This window comes from Emydura macquarii, unplaced genomic scaffold, assembly GCF_026122565.2.
Source record: "Emydura macquarii macquarii isolate MOO-44397 ecotype Brisbane River unplaced genomic scaffold, CSIRO-AGI_Emac_v2 contig_3305, whole genome shotgun sequence".
Classification (NCBI taxonomy): Eukaryota; Metazoa; Chordata; order Testudines; family Chelidae; genus Emydura; species Emydura macquarii.
Genome location: NW_027133442.1, coordinates 3,721,320 through 3,737,988, shown reverse-complemented (window position 1 = coordinate 3,737,988; position 16,669 = coordinate 3,721,320). Strand labels below are relative to the sequence as shown.

General features: G+C 51.3%; 1 protein-coding gene across 4 annotated transcripts in view; it reads left to right on the top strand.

The window, feature by feature from the left end:
- The first annotated feature begins 1,389 nt into the window (after window positions 1-1,389).
- PPP2R5D (protein phosphatase 2 regulatory subunit B'delta) overlaps window positions 1,390-16,669 on the top strand; it is a 45,380-nt gene continuing 30,100 nt past the window's right edge. Inside the window, exons 1-5 of one of the 4 annotated variants that reach the window (XM_067532914.1) lie at window positions 1,390-1,464; window positions 4,262-4,351; window positions 14,282-14,477; window positions 15,066-15,265; window positions 15,708-15,818. In XM_067532914.1, coding sequence (XP_067389015.1) covers window positions 1,420-1,464; window positions 4,262-4,351; window positions 14,282-14,477; window positions 15,066-15,265; window positions 15,708-15,818 — 642 coding nt within the window. In that variant the 5' untranslated portion in view covers window positions 1,390-1,419. Of the gene's footprint in view, window positions 1,465-1,989; window positions 2,147-4,261; window positions 4,352-14,281; window positions 14,478-15,065; window positions 15,266-15,707; window positions 15,819-16,669 lie in introns of those variants that run through there. The other 3 variants (XM_067532917.1, XM_067532915.1, XM_067532916.1) reach the window with 3 other exon arrangements.

The following is a 16,669-nucleotide window of genomic DNA, read 5'->3' as shown; positions in this document are numbered from 1 at the left end:
GACCCTTCCGTGCCTAGGGCAGAACCTGAGAATGCCAAGGGCAGGGCAGGGCTGTAAAAGGAGAGCAGATTCTCCCAGCACTGGTGGGTGGCACTGAAGCCAGACTTCCCAACCAGCCACAAACGGTGCCTTTGCTTTCCCACACCGGTTATCAAGAAGCCAGTATAAAAAATACACACAGCACCCTTTACTGCATTCCAGTCTCCGGCTCCCAATCAGCCACTAGGTCCAGTAAAGAGACCAGTTATTTAAACTCTATGCTCTTTACTAAAAAGGTTCCCTCTGACCCCAAAGGGTCAGCCACAGCACCAGATCAATATAAGTTTGGATCTTACCCAAAATACCATGCTGCCAGCCAATCCTTTAGTAACTAAAACTAAAGGTTTATTATAAAAGGAAAGAAACAAACCATAAGAGAAATGTTAAAAGATTAAAGTAATCAGATATATACAAATTATTTGAAAGTCCATATACATCAGGTTTCTAGAAGCATTGTGGAGTTTGCAGGCTTATATAGTCCCTCTGGTATACATCCAGTACTTGGATGGGTCTCAGTCCTTTGTTTCACAGCTTCAGTTCAGTTGTAGATGAGCTGATCCAGAGATAGGTTGGGAACTGAAGCTGAATTCCGAATGCAAGATCAAATAGATTCCCCAGGCCTCTGCCTTATATACTTTCTGGTCCTGGCCATGCTGTTTGTGGAGTTTTACAGGAACTAAAATGGAGTCCAGAGTCACATGGGCCAATCCTGGTGCCTCATCAGGTATGCTGCCTGTGGAATTTCACAGGAACCAAAATGGAGTCCAGAGTCACATGGGCCAGTCCTGGTAACTCATTAGGTATATCCCTGGCTTCTCCCCCTGGGCCCCTTGCACCTGGGAATGTCTTAATGGGCCATTAAGCAGGCTATTGTTCTGGAGTCATCCTGTCTGAGTGGTTACCCAGACAGCACTATTTGAAATGCTGATATATCAAACATATCCATAACTTCCATTACACATACAGCACATGAACATAAGCATCATCATCTTACTTAGCACATTATAGTCTTTCTAACAGTACCTGACATGGCATATCTCACATGAATTATTATGAATAGTTCCAGAGGGGTAGCCGTGTTAGTCCGTATACAGCAAAAACAACAAGAGACCTGTGGCACTTTAAAGACTAACAAATTTAATATTTGCAGACATAAGCTTCCAAGAGACTTCAGCTCTCTTCTTCAGATGCAGTAATACAGAATTATTATGATTTTGACATATTTATGTTAAACAATATAACAAATGCCCACCCCCCGCCCAGCCAACCAGCGTGACAAGCATCCATGAGGATCCTTGTGCAGACGAGGTCAGCTGTAGTTCTCACACGCTAGCAGCTTGAGGTGAACACAGAGGCCCACCGCTCCTGCAGCACCAAAAGATGTCGCCTAAAGTAGTCCTGGTCTACGCTACCAACTTATGTCAAGTTAGCCACATCTCTGACGGGCTGCGGGGGGGAGGGGAGGGAGAGAAGAGAAGCCATCTGAGCTACACAGGGACGCCAACCTCATCACTGGGGGTGGGTGGGCAGTGCCAGGGGGTGAGAGGGTGGATGTGCCACAGCCTCTCTGGGAGGTGGTGCATGCAGCCTTGGGGTGGGGGTGCCCCTGCTCAGGTGCACGTGGGGGAGGGGCAGGGGCGGTTCTAGCACCCCCTGCTGCAGGCCTGCCTCCTTGGACGGGGCCCTTGGGGGATCCCCGCCCCTGCCTTAGAGGCCCAGCCCAGCCTCAGTCGCGGATCTGTGCCACCTCCAGCCCGCCAGGCGGCGTGCGTGGCCCCAGCAGCAGAGGGACTGCGGCGGGCTGCCCCGCCCCTCTCTCCCTGCCTCTCCCTCGGCCCCTCCCCTTCCTCCTCCAGGGGGGGACGCTGGGGGGCGGGGCCGCGCCTCGCTCCAGCCAATCGGCGGCGGCGGCTGCTGGCGTGGGTTGCGCGGCGAGCGACCAATGAGGAAATTCCGTGCTGGCGGCGCCGGCCAGTGGCGTGCGGCCGGCCAGGCTGTTGCTAGGCAGGTTTGGGCCGGGGAGGCGGCTGGCTGGGCCCGACTGAGGCGGCGGCGCGGCGAGCGGGCCGAGCGGAGCGGGATGCCCTACAAGCTGAAAAAGGAGAAGGTGGGGCCGGCGCGGCGCCGTCCTCCCCTCCCCCCCCCCGCTTCCCGCGGGACCCCCTCCCCGCCAGGCCCCGCCCCGCCCCGCCCCCGCCGGGACAGGCAAGGGGGCAGGCCGCGGCGGGCCGGGGCTGGGGGCCGAAGGGGCCACGGGCATGAGAGGGCGGAGGGTGCCATGGACATGGGGCGCGCAGGAGGCTGTTATGTGGAGGGTGCCAGGGCATGGGGCTATGGGGCAGAGCGGGCTATGGGGCAGGAGGAAGAGGGGGCTATGGGGCAGGGCTATGGGGCAGGACTGTCAGGGCAGAGGGGGCTCTGGGGCAGGAGGAAGAGGGGGCTATGGGGCAGGGCTGTCAGGGCAGAGCGGGCTCTGGGGTAGGGTGCCAGGGCACAGGGGGCTGTGGGGCAGAGGGTCCCATGGGGCACGGGCAGTGCTGCCACTGGCAGGGGGGTAAGTGACAAGGTGCCATGGGGCAGGTGGAGGGCGGCAGTGGCCGTGCCAGTGCCGGGGGTGGGCGGGCAGAGGGGAGCCGTTCGAGAGCGCTGTGCTGTGCTGTGGGTGTCGGGGGCCCCAGGGCGGCAGCACAGGTACAGATCTGCACCTGCATGTGAACTGGGACCCGATCCAGGCACGGCTGGCACAAAAAAACGGGAGGGCTCCAGTGGCAGGGCGCACAGCCCGGTGTGATGCTAACACATGCTCGGCCTAGCCATTAGTGGTGACACAGCTTGGACACTTGTAGGGCTGCAGCATTGCACGTAGCGCCATAGCCAGGACGTGTGTGGGCAGGACATGTTTGCTGCATGTGTTGCCACAACCCAGGCTCATGTCACCCATAGCATGCTCACATTGCCCTCTAGGTCATGGTGCGGCAACCTGCATGGAGCGCACTGCCGTGGCCTGTGCCTATATGTTGCCATGGCACCACAGCACAGCCATGCTGCCACAGACTGGCCACACACAGTGTAAACACTGTCTATATATGATGCACTGCCCATGTCTGCAGGCAGCAAGCCAGCATGCTGCCCTCTAACCCATTCTTCTGGGTGCACTAGCTCATATTCCTGGCTCATATTCCTGGCTCCTGCATGTCTGTTGTTCAGCTGGCTCTGGATTCCCTCTCCCCTACTTCTCCTTTTTCCACTTCACAACCCCAGGTCTCCCACCTCTTTTCCTGTCCCTGCCCCCCAGTGCGCTCTGTTCCTTCCCCCACAAGCCCTCTCTAGTCCCCTCTCTTCCCATTGTTCCTGGTGTGCTCGTGGCCTAATTGCAACCTCTTTGTAAGTCCTGTGTAGGCTAATTCTTTTCACCTTTTTTGCTGTCAGATGCCCTCTCGTGGGCCTGGTGTTTTAGCCACATGTAGCACTGGGAAAGTTTGTGCTGTTGCCAGCGAAATTAATTCCCCAGCTGCTGGCCTTCCTTCTCCCATCTGTGGTGGGCCATGGACAGGCCTCAGGTCCCCTGGAGGAATCTTTAGGCGTGAGTTAACATTCTTGTAGCCTGGTTGTTCCATTTGGGAGGTTAACAGTCAGTTTTCCACGCTGGAGGAGGTGGGTTATCGAGTCTGATCGTCTGCCCTCTCCTAGGGAAGAGAATAGACGGATTTAGTAGTTGGACAGTTGGGATGCCCCAGCCTTAGTTGGGTGCAGAAGTCTCCAATGTGAAGGGGAGGAAGTATCCCAGGGAGCCTCCATTTTTGGAGTGGTGACTCCATGACAGTATGTGAAAGAGTAAAGCAGATAAAGGCAATGTCTAACCTGCCCTGCAGTTGGGAATATGGGGGTGTTAATAGCAATGCTGTGTGCACCGAAGTACTGCGCTGTAGCTCTCTTGTGTGGATGCTGCGGGTGCAAGTTTAAAGGTTCCTAGTTTGCATTAACATAGTCCTGTTTGAAGAGGATTACCTTAACATGAACTAGGAACCTTTTAGTTTGCACCTGCAATGTCCACGCAGGGGATTTATTGGGCAGCACTTTGGTGTGCTAGGCACTGCTATTCTCACCCCTGTAGTCCAAACAATGGGGCAGTATGGCCAAGCCCACAGAAACTTGTTTCACTGAACAAAGTTAAATCTTCTCCAAGCCCAGTGCAACTGAATATACCCTCTCCTCGTTCTAGGAGCCTCCAAAGTCTGCTAAAAGCACCGCAAAGCCTGGCAGCGGCAGTGGTGGCAGTGGGAAGGATGGTGGGGCAGAGAATTCAGAAGAGGTAAGGCATTAATCTTGTAAAGTACCACACCTGTATAACTCATCTCTCTGGTATGGCATCTTTCTTTCAGATTGTCTCCTCAACAGCTTTGCTGAATTAAGATCTCTGAAACAGTGTATTTATGGAATCAAATAAAACATGGTACCAGATATCAAAATAGAGAGAGCCTGATTGAGGCAGGAAGATAGTTGGAAAAGGCAGAGGGTGAGAACTGAACCCTGCAGCAGTCCATAAGAATAGAGAGAGTGCAGTTAAATATGCCAGAGCCACCTGTGAGGATGGGCTAGAGTACAGTAGTGAAGGCTGCACTGAGAGCAAGGAAAATGGAGAGGAGAAGAGACTTCGTTAGCAGAAAGAAGGAAGCCTGAATGAGACAGAAGTTTCTTTGGGATGGTCCAAAATGTTGTTGAGAGGTGAATCAAGCGGTAAGAGAGGGCTGCTTCGTCATGCGATTTGCTTGAGAGAGAGGGAGGCAAGAGATGGGACATCTGAGTTAAATTAAGCATGGGAGAATAAGTTGTATTTGAGAGCTATGGCAAAGGTACTAGAGGAAATTTGAGGTTCTCACTGTTGTAACACCCTTTCTGTAAGTAGGACAAGATCTAACATATGCAAAAGCACATTCTATATTAAAAGTGTTACTCAGAGCATCCTTTGCCCTGGGCGCTGGTGCTGCCAAGATAGACGCATCTGGAGTAGTGTCAATACAAGGTCATGTGCTATAACAAATGGTGTTGCATATTAACACATAGTTTTTCCAGAATTAGCAGGAACCCAGGCAAGCATGAATGTTTCGGTAAGATTGAAATCATTCAGTGTTCAAACAACGTGGTTGTTGTGGACTCTGGAGAGAGAGAGAGAGAGAGAGAAGAGAGACGCAGCCTCCAGAAAATATTTTGCTTTCTGTCTAATGAGGCATGCTTATTTTTTCCAATAATTTAGTTTTTCAGGCAAGACTCTCACCACTGCCATCTCAGTCTAATACAGTCCAATGAGAAGACTCTGTGCTTAAGTCTTTGCTATGTTCTGTTCTTGATAAATTGGAATGTGTTGCACTATAAGTCTGGCATTGGAATTAGAGGTTGTAGAATTGTTTAAAGTTAGAAAGAGAAGGAAGGGTAAGAAGTCATCAGTTCAATGGGGCTGCGTGTAATCAAAAGAGAGTATTAATTTAGAAGCTCCCCTTACTCCCCCCCAAAAAAAACAAAAAAGCAAATTACAATTATAAAGGCTTAAGCAACATCTATACTGAAAGCAGTTGCCCCTTCTGAAGACCCAATGTTAGAGCTTATGCCTAAACCAAGGTGTAACCGAAAGAGTCTGAAGACTGAGTAGCTTGTCTTGGGGACTCCCATTTAGTAATTCATGGTCTCCACTCCATTTTAGTCTCAGCCTGTTGGTCCCCACTCATTTCCCATGCTGGGTTTTCCCCTTTTTTATGTGTACAGTTTTAAATGTTTTCCTCACCTTACTTCTCCCTGTCTAGAAGGAAGCAAGGAGACACTAACACAAGGCATGTGAGTTAATCGTTGCCTCTTGTACAATACCCTTAAACCAGACCAGTCTGTAATGGAATAGATGAGTACGTCTCTTGAGAAGTAATCATTTTTCTTAATTTGGATTAAGTTGTTTCATTCTTCCAGGAAACAAAGAGACAAATCACAATGCTCAGAAATATTCATATAGAACTATCAGTAGACATACATGTAATTCAGCAGTCCATCACAGGTTCTTACTATCTAAATATTTGGAGGTTAGATTAGTTGGGGAATGGAATAAGAGGTGTGAGATCCTTTTTGTCAAAAGTGAAAGGGAGTTTGGGTTAGTGAAACACCATGAATGTGTTTGAGTGGTAAGGCCTGTGGACTGAGATTGGCCTGGATTCGAATGTTACCCCAAATGGGGATTTCATAGTTTGTAAATGATTGCTTTGAGCGAGGTAAGGTTGCTCAGGTGCATTTCTTAAGATAAGTTTTGGTTTGATTTGGTTTTTTGGGAAGGGGAGGGGATATTCCTGTTTTGAAGTTATCAATAGACATTTAAATGGGTAGAGAGCAAGAGGGCAGCCCTGCTCCAGCACATCTCCCTGTACCTTCCCAGCACATTGCAGATAAAAGCAGGGGACTTGCCTCCCTAACAGAGTTTCAGATTCCGCTTCCAGAACAAAGCATTTTTCCAACTGGCCAAGACTCTCCATAGAGGACCCCTGGTTTAGCAGATTGGGACATCTCTAGTGAATTTTAGCAGGTCTACAGGAGTGTGAGGCAATAAATCAGGGTGAGGGGCTGGGCAGCTGTCTTGGGAACTGGCACTAACTCCTTTGTTCCAGCACTTCAATGCCTGTACTATAAGCCAGTGTCAATCCTGCTGTTCTGGAAGAGCAAATAAAAATACCCTGCAAGCCAATCATGCATCTGTACTGGAGATGGGAATCCTTTACATTCATACATGAGTGCAGAGACTCTCCAAGCCTTCAAAACATTCACCAATGTCAGTGATTGGGGGAAAGCAGAAGGATGCAGGATTAGTTCCTATAAGATAGACATTCATTTCTACCTGGTCAAGAGCTCACTGAGCTAATAGGAAAGTATCAAAGATCAAGTGGCAGCAGCACTTAGTGGCTAGGCACAGGGCTTTTAAGCTCAGAAAGAGACATTACCAGTGGTAGGAATCTTGGGATTAAATCTGGAGACATGGGAGAGAAAGAGGCCTCTGGGTCAGTGGTTTCCTTTAAGGGACTCGATGATGATGGGAGAAGGTAGAAAGCATCAGTGTAGATATTTGAGGAGGAGATGCTGATGCAAATTATTTCAGTATTAGAGGGAAGGAGGAGGAGGAGGAGAGTTACTCATCTCTAGCCAGAGAGCGACTGGGAGGGGTAGGTGAGGTGGGTGGGTGGAAGAGAGTTAATGGCCTGGAAGAGGGAGTGAGGCTTGCCAGCGCATAGGGAGGGAGGGAGAAGTTACTCTGCAGCCTGGAAGACTGCTCAGGAGTGTCAGGGATGAGATTCCAACTCCTGGGGGACAGGGACATGCCTGCTGTTCTTTGAGTTGTTGTCTCATGCACCTCATAAGCATTTCTTGGGACTTGTTTCTGTAGCACACTGGAAAGTAACTGGGGTTATTTCAGGTGTGGGGAGATGGATTTGAATGGGGCAGTTGGCTAAAGGCAGTGGAAGAGACACTAATATGTATCAGCTCCAGCAGCTGGAGAAGAAGAGTAAGCAAAAGAGGGGCTGAGAGCAAGTCTGGGCTGAAAAGCCTGGTGAGTTTAGGTGCTTGAGACAGCAGTGAGGCAGGATTGCATACCAGCGGGTAGGCAGGGGAGAGAGCATTCAGGCACATATAGGAGTGGCAGGTGTACCTGAGAGCACGGAGGGGGAGGAGGAGCTGCCCTTGAGCCCAAGGGTATGGTGGGAGAATGAGACTCAGGCTCTTGGGGGTCCAGGATGAAGAGTAGGTCAAGGGCGTGGGGCTTATCTTGGGGCACAGTGAAGTCCCCAGTGTGGAGGAGGAGTTGAGGAGGGGAGGCTCTGGCTAGGGGGAGGAAAAGTCTGTGAGCGGGGGGAGTGACAGTGGACAGCATGAACTTAGCTTTGATTGTAGCCGGCATGTCCTGTGGGCCTGAGCAAGGGGCCTGTTGTGGTGGAAAAGGGAGGGTGTAGCTTCCACACTCACTCTGTCTAACGACGTTGGTTTTTAAAGCAGTCTCTTTTGGAGAGGAATAGTGTAGCAGCCTTAACCAGAAGGCATTGCTTCACTGAGCTGTCTTGCCTTGGTGTTGTAATGTGAATCTTGAAAGGAAGGCGTCTAAGTCTGTCTTATCTGGATAGGAGATGAGCGCCCAGCCACATTCTTCTCAGAGACCAGCCAGCGTCTGATCAGTGTTAATCTTGAGAGAAGGGTTTTTAAGGCGGACATCTCTCTGCATTAAGCGACAAGCTTTCAGCTTCAGTGATCCATGTGTGTCTGCTGCGTTTTCAAGGCTAGAAACTCTTTAGAAGAAAATGCAGTGAATTGTCTTCTGAGTTTGGCCCAGTCAGGAATGGGTGGGGAACCCCAAAGGCCCGGCTCTGCCAGCAGACCTGTGGGACAACCAGCCTACCACAGGAAGTGCCTGATGAGAATATGAAGTCAGCCTGGTGCCAGAGCCCTTACAGATGCAGTGTACACTAAAACCTTTCTGAGCACAGCAGTGTGAAGGAATAACTATAAACTCCACCATCCCTCGCCTGAGGTATTCAGGGCTCTGCAAAAGCATGAGTTGTAAAATAGCAGAGTCCTTCCCAGACTCCTAATGAAGTGACTGCGGCCAGACCCTGTTAGTATGCAGCATGCATTCTGAGCTGGTCAAGTTCCCTGTCGCCTCGGGGACCAGTAGAAGGTAGGTCCCGTCAGTTTCAGATGTCTTTTCAAAGTATTGTTTCCTGCCCTGCTTCCTGCTGAGTGTTTCCAGGTCTAAGGCCATCAATATTCCTCCTTGTTTCTGGCCGTAACATCTGTTCCTCAGGCCGGCATATCATGTGGAAGCCCTGCTTTTTCTTCTATCCTGTGGGAAGGGCATAAACTATCTTGGAGAATCTCCCTTCTTTGTAAGTTTCTTTGCGGTGTTTGAACAAACCTGTCAGTTGCTAAGGCTGTTCGGAGGTCTGGATAGCAAGGGGAGAACTGAACTTTGGGACTCTGGAATGTGTCCAGTGGGAGTTCTGCCAAGTGTAGTCACTGGCCTAAGGCATAACCAAATGAGAGATCAGTGTTCCGGAATAGCGTCCCCAATAGCTTCGTAACAAGGGCCACCTCTTACTAGCGTCTCACCTCTGCCCTTCATCATCACATGGGCCAGCTCACCCCCATCGGCAAATCACCAGCAGCTGAGACAGCTCCAGCAGTGGCCTATGTGGAAATCTGTTAGGAAAGTAACATTTTAGCTGACTTGAAATGTGATTTAGCAGACAGGAATAAAGGGGAAGGTGCTGGTGTCTTGTGAGCAGCCGCTGGTCTAAACGAGCATCCTGCTGAGAAATTCCTTTTCTGCCCACTCACCCCGGGTGTCCAGTACTACTCTCCTGCACCACTGAGTGCCTGTGAAGGGGATGGGGGGACCGTGAAGGCTTTTTTGGCTAGACTTCTGTTCTCTGGCCTCTTCCTTTCTGAACGGCTCCGCCTCTCCTTGCTGAGCACCTCCAGTTTGGGTCATCGCTTCTCTGCTGCTGACTTCCCTCTGCCCTGCAACACATTGGCATTGTCAGGATGTCCAGCCAGCTTATGCTGTGCCTGCCTGGCATCCTTTCCTCCCTCAGCCTCAATCTCCAAGCGGCTCTCTAACCTCTAATCCTCTGACATGTCTCCTGCACCCTTCCCTTCTGCTACTCCCACCGCCTCCCACACCCTTTCCTCCCTCTCTCATAGGATTTGTTTTCTCAAGCTGCCAGATGTGCTTTGGTCTCCAAACCTTTCTTTGACTTGTTTACCTCTACCTGCCACCTCATCTCCCCTCCTCCCCTTTGCTCCAAGCTTCTGTAGGGGACAGCTGATTCCTGTCTCTCCAGTTCTTTCAGGGTCTCCATTTGGCTACTTCACCATGTCTCTCTTCCTTCTACATCTTATTCTTAGGATTTCATTTGCTCTGTGTGAGAGGTCAGTTAGCCCCTCTACCCTGATGACTCTCTTCTCTTCAGCCTTGCATCTGAGTGCCTCTAAAATATCTCCCTTGGTGTTCCACTATTAACTCTTCTTCATTCCCCTTCTCCATCACTCAGCACTTCCTCTATTACCCACCTCTGCCTGTATCTCGGCTGCCCTCCAATCCTGCCAGCCTGCACTCGGGAATCTCTCCCAAAACCCATCCTTTCCAGCCAGATTAGAAGAGCCTTCATGCTCTGGTTACCTCCAGTCCAGTTACTGCCATTGCATCCTCTTGGGCACCTGCTCCCCCCTCCCCCTTTGAGTCCATTTAAATGGCTGATGCTAAAGATGGTCTCCTGTCTCACTGTAATCTCCCACCTCCCTCCAGAACCCTCTCCCAGTTTCATCTCCCCATCCATACAAACTTGTGGTCCGAGTTCTGCACAACTCCACCTAGTCTCGTCTCTGCTCTCATTTCCTCCTGCTTCATTGCTCCCCTCAAATGTTTTGCAGAGCTGCCTGCTTTGTACCCTCCCTTCTCACGGCTGAGCTGTGGAAATGGGGTATCCTCACTCTTCTCTTTCCTCTTTCTTTCAGTCTGTCCCTCTCTGTGCCAAGTGAACACCTCTAAGGGCTTGTCTACACTTACCTCGGTGATTTGGCAGCAGTCGACCGGAGTTACACAAACTACACAAAAAACTTGCGTAACTCCTGTCGACTGCTGTGCTTCTGTTCTGCGTGCTGTCTTTACTGCACTGTGCCACTGGGAACCGTGTTCCCGTCGACGCAGCACTACGCCACTTAAGAAGGTGGTCTTTTACGTCGATTTCTGGATCGACTGAGCGGGTCTTCACTGACCGCTCAGTCGATCCAGATAAGTCAATCTGACATCAGTGAAGACGTAGCCTTAAACTCACTTTTGTAAGGTCCTTCAATGTTAATCTGCCAAAGAAACAAGTCCGAAAAAGACTCTTGCCCCACGTTTCTGAGCTGAGCCTTTCTCTGCTTGGCCAGTGCTGTGCATTTCTGCTCTGTGATGAATGGAAGCCACTTGGACGGCTGTGCTCTGTGCGTCACCAAACAGCGTTAGCCCCCAATATTTGAGAGTCCAGGGGCAAGTTAAAAGCAGGCCTGCATTCCCTGTGCTTGTTGCGTAGCTGTCTCAGGCAGACCAGTCTCCATTTACTTTGAGGACTGGCTAGTCCCATCATCGTATCCCTTAGAGAGTTCCCAAGTCTGGTGGCTATTCTGTGTTGACTTCAGGAATCCCATGTTTTCCCTCCTGTGCAGACTTAAACGTTAGTATGGAAAGAGGCTAATAGTGGGGTGCTCCAGGCCTGGCCTGGCCTACCCTACACCCTCTGCCCTACACCTCTCCCTATGGTGGGCAGCCCCTGTGAGCATTGGGGGGAGAGGAGGTGTCTTACTGGGGATTCGTGGGACAAGGACCCTCAGGAGAGGCAGAAGTGGTATGAGTAGGATTCCCCACTCTGCATGTGGTTGGGCCTTCTTTGGAGGGAATGTGTTCTTATGAGGCACAGGGGGCTGGGAGCTGCTCCTCATCCTGGCACACCCTCTGGTGCTAGTGATGAGATTTAGTGCCCAGTAAATACAATAGAAGTCCTGGTGCTTCCTAGGAGCTTCCAGCAGACCCTAGTGGAGTGGGGGGCGGCAGATAGAGGGGAGAGTACAGCTGGCTCGTGCAGAGGGGGGCTCTCAGCTGCAAGGGCAGCCCTGCAGGAAGGCACAAAGAGCGAGGCTGCAGAGGAGAGCAGCGTCCGAGACGAGGCAGGCTTGTGCAGAGCCGTGGAAATGAGGCTGAGGTAAAGGCGATGATGGCGCAGCATGGAGGAATGGCTGCTGCGGGGGACCCAGTTTCTTTGCCCTCGCAACAAAGGAGCAGAGCAAAGCAGGTTTTAGGCTGCCCAAGCATCCATCCCACTCTGCCTATGGAGCGTTCGTCTTGCTATCCGGGCTGCTCTGTACCACCTGTTGGGCTCCTTCTCCAAGTCCCTTCATGCTTTCTTCCCTGCTACCATCTAATTGTTCTCAGGAGTCCCCTGTGGTGTCATACATATAGCATCTGGCAATGGCTGGGTCAGCGGCCAGCTGAGATTTCTGCTGATTGCACAGAAAGTTCTCGTTCCCCCTCTCTGTCTCTTATCTTGTCATAAACCTAGCCTGCGCGCACTGCAGCAGTGACTGCTTTCCCGTGACACGTCTGTCCACACCCAGCACACTGGGCCCTTCATCCCTGTCTGTGGCCTGGCAGGGCTGCTGTAATACAAATGAGTGAGTTTGGCTTTCACAGGTGCTGTGAATACGACAGACCAGACTGGAGCCACGCAGAGGTCTGTCGGGGTACCCAAGAGCAAGGGCAGCAGTGAGAAGGCTCAGTGCTCGAATGACGGGGGAGGGCCTGGGCTGGCCTTACGACTTTGGGGACTAACCTCACTTCTGTCTTCGTCAAAGGCACAGGGCGTGGGGGTGTTTTTGGCCACGTTCTCAGTCCAGTGTTCCTGGTAAAGTGCTCAGCGGCACAGCCACACATGTACCGCGCATGGCACACACCATGCTGCCCCTGGAGTGGGTGCTGCAGAGCAGGCTGCCGACAGTGGCTTGGCAGGAGGGCTGTGGCCACTGCAGGTGCAGGTGGGATGAAGATGCAGAGGAGCTGGAGTGGCCAGCTCGGGATGGGGCCAGACAGAAAGTAGGAACTGGGTGACCAGGCTGGGGCTGAGAGCAGCAATCCCCGGTGAGAGAAATGAACGCCCAGTACCCCTCATCTCAGCCTGGACCCAGCTGGTCCCATTGCGCCCCATGCACAGCACCCACCACGCCCCGTGTCTATCCCCAACACCCTGACTTCCCCCTACTCCCCATCCACAGATCTCACCCTGCCCCTTCTAGCCCCGACACCCCAACCACCCCCTGCTCCCCCGCCTCATGCAGAGCACCCACCCTCACATCCCTCCCTTCCCTGCTGCCCCTGATACTCCCTCCTCTCCCTGGGGTGGAATTGTTTGACCCCTTTCAGGTGGGGCCCTGTCACCTTGTGCCCTCCTTCCTCCTGGCTTGCCTGGGCTGGGTTGAGTCTCATCTGGGAGGTTGGGGGGTGGCGAACCTGGGTGTCGGGAGCAAGGCAGTGAGTGAAACCACCCCACAGACAACTGTACAGCCTGCCAGGTGTTTTGCTTTATGCCTTTAGGACATCAGCATAAGAACCGGAGGGTGGGGCCGGAGTTAAATCAGCGGCATTCAAAGGGTCTGATCCTGACACAAGTAGTCCTTACTCACCCAGTCTCCTCTCTGCAGTGAGTGGCAGTGCTTGGCTCAGCTGAGTGTAAAGGAGGGCAGAATCTGAGCCACAGTGGGCCAGGATTTCAAAGAACATAAGCTCCTAAATGAAGTGGCCAGAGTGACTCCCATTGAGAGCTGCTGGGTTGTGAGCTCTTTGGAAAATCTGGTCACTTCCCTTAGGTGCTTCAATGGGAGTGGGTGGGCACTGGCTCTGAAAATCTGGGCCACAGTGTGCGTCAAGATGGGAACCCCTTGCACTCAGTGAAGTTTGTTTTGTGACACACAAAATTTGGAAACTTTGGAACTTGAAATAACCCAGACCCTGCTGGGTGGGGGAAAAATGAGTTAGAAAAGTTCATGAAAGCGGAGATGGGAGACAGAAGAAAGTTAGCTATTAATGATAGGTCAGGTTTGATAAATTGCAGAGGGTAACATGATTTGGTTTCTGGCTCCTCCTTCCCCTGCAGTTTACATTGCTAGTTTGATTTTACTGCTGGAAGTATACAAAGGAATGCCAGAAAGACACATCCTCCTGATCATGAATACTGCTGAAATAATCACTGACTGTAGCTCTGCTTTAGCTATTTATTTTCTAAATGAATTCAGAATAGATTAATTTGAAAAATAGGACATGCTCCACTTTAAAATTAGACATGGAAACGTTAAGGGAAAAAGAAAAGCACCAGGATTAAAATTATTGACCGAATGCTCCCAGTGGCAGATATCAAAGGGAACATTCAATGCAGAATTGACAAACTTGCTGTAGTTGTGATTCATACATGGCATGACCCTCAGATTGCTGGATCCTGCTCTGAGTTATTGTCTAGGACCCCCTGTTTTTTCTCCATAATTCGAGTTGCTAGATTCCTTCAGCTCAAGAAGTCACTGACGGTGCCTAATCTTGATAAATACCCTGTGAAACTATAGCACACCGCACGCTTGTGTGTCAGGTTACTAGAGCCAAGATCTGGGGTTGTCCTATTCTCTTCTTGGCTTCCCCTCTCAGGTGCAGCAGCAGCAGCCGCCGCCGCCACCGCCAACTTCAAATAAGCGCCCCAGTAACAGCACCCCCCCGCCAACGCAGCTGAATAAGATCAAGTACTCCGGAGGACCCCAGATTGTAAAGAAGGAGCGACGGCACAGCTCCTCCCGCTTCAACCTGAGCAAAAATAGGGAACTCCAAAAGCTCCCTGCCCTTAAAGGTAAGGACATGGTGGGGTGGACGTGCGTGTGCGTGCTACCTCTCAGGTCTGCGTGACCCATTGGCAGGACAGCCACAGTTCAGTGGTCACTTTGGAGACAGTCCAGCAATAGGCACACTAGCCTTGATGCCAGCGATACCATAGTGAGAGCAGCTGTCACTTCCTTAGGAGTAAGCTTATAGCCATTTGGAGCTGAGAGCTTCCAGCAAGGTGCTACAATAGAGATTCCCCCTCAGGCCTATTCCAGTGTAAGAGAGCCTCTTTTCAGTTTAACCTACGTTGCTTGGTAAGCCACTGATATACCAGGAATGGGTGTGTGTGTGTGAGAGAGAAATATTCTGGTATAACAACTAGATCTCTATAACTGGTAACACTTTCTAGTGTAGACAAGGCCTTAGTTTCCCATCTGTATGATGGGGATAACAGTGCTTCCCTGCCTCCCATGAGCATGTGAGAATAAATACAGTAAAGATTGAGGCTCTTGGATACTACAGTAGTGGAGGCCATGTAAGTACTGTAGATGTACGTTCCGCCTGGGAGTTGTTAGCACAGAGCTGAAACCTTTCTGTGCTTTGCTGTCCCTGCCAGATGCTCCCCCTCATGAACGAGAAGAGCTCTTCATGCAGAAGCTGCGACAATGCTGTGTTCTCTTTGACTTCATCTCCGACCCGCTCAGTGATTTGAAGTTCAAGGAGGTGAAGCGAGCAGGTCTCAATGAGATGGTGGAGTACATCACGCACAACCGTGATGTCATCACCGAGGCCATCTACCCGGAAGCTGTCATCATGGTAGGGCTAGCAGGACTGTGGCCGGTTTTCTGTGATCACCCCTCAGCAGGTGCCAGGGTGGTCAGGACTGGAAGAGGCTCCTGTCTGCAGGCCTAGAAATTGGAAGTAGTAAGAGGCATAAATGGGGGCAGCTGGAAAGAGGAAGAATAACTTGCCCAGGAGGGAGCTGGCCCTGACATCTTTGGACCCTTATTAGCCATCCAGAGAATGGCTGGTGTGTGTACTTGGAGGGTGGGGGAACAGGTGGGGTGTAGAGCACCAGGGACAGCACTGGAAGTGCTTGAAGGCAGCATGGCAGATGTAACCCTTCAGCCTCCTGAGGGGGAGGAGTTTGGGAACAGTTACGAAGAGCATCTGCTCTGGGCACGGGGGGAACATTAGTGTCTGTGGCCCAAAGGGAAGGTGTGGGAATATCACTTCTTTGACTTCTCACTCACTCTAGTTTTCAGTGAACCTCTTCCGGACCCTCCCCCCCTCGTCCAATCCGACCGGAGCAGAGTTTGACCCCGAGGAGGATGAGCCCACGCTAGAAGCTGCCTGGCCACACCTCCAGGTAAAAGGGAGGCTGCCAGCCTCATCCACAGGTGGTGGTGGTGAAGGGAGTGCGGGGGGCTGCCTGGCCCTCTCTGAATGTGATGGGAGAGCTAGAGGCCACCTGGTCAGGTGATGTATGTCAAGAAGTAGGAGTGGGGGCAGAGTAGGAGGGAAGGTACTGATCTTTCTAAGCACAGCTTTCAAATATCCTCTCCCTGTGGATACTTTTATCCTCCCTCTCCTTGGGGGTCAGCGTAGGAAATGAGGCCTTGGATTCTGCAGCCTACCAGAAGTGAGTACTGCTTAGTCCTGGGGATGCTGGTGTGGGCTGGCAACGAATGACGGTTCTAAGGAGCTCAGGGGGTCTTGCATTTTTGAAGTTGGGACCCTTGGGAATCCACCCTTTATTTTTTTTTCTCTCTCTCAGAAGCCCCATGCTCTGCTCCCCTCCCTCTGGCCCAGGAGGGCTAGACACAGCTCCCTCTAGAGTAGCCAGTGCTGTTTCCTCCCCCTGACACTAAACTTGCTGCTCCTAAGTGGGTGGGGCCTATTTGGTCCCCATAAGAGCTCTGCTTGGACAACCTACATTTACTTAATTATTTTTGCCTGTGAAAGGGTTATGAGCAAAATTCATTTCAGCAGAGAAGTGTGGGCACAAACTGGGAGGTGTTCAAGGAATCTTTTCTAGATCCCCACAATGCCACAGTTCCTCAGGCGTAGACATGGATGTGTATTTAAAACTGAATAGCATTCTGGGGAAAAGGGGACATGAAAGTAGCAATAACAAAAAAAAAGTCAACAGCGCTCAGAGAGAAGGTTAAGAGAACTTGATCAGATCAGGTTCTGCAAGTACCTACGCACAGAGATGGT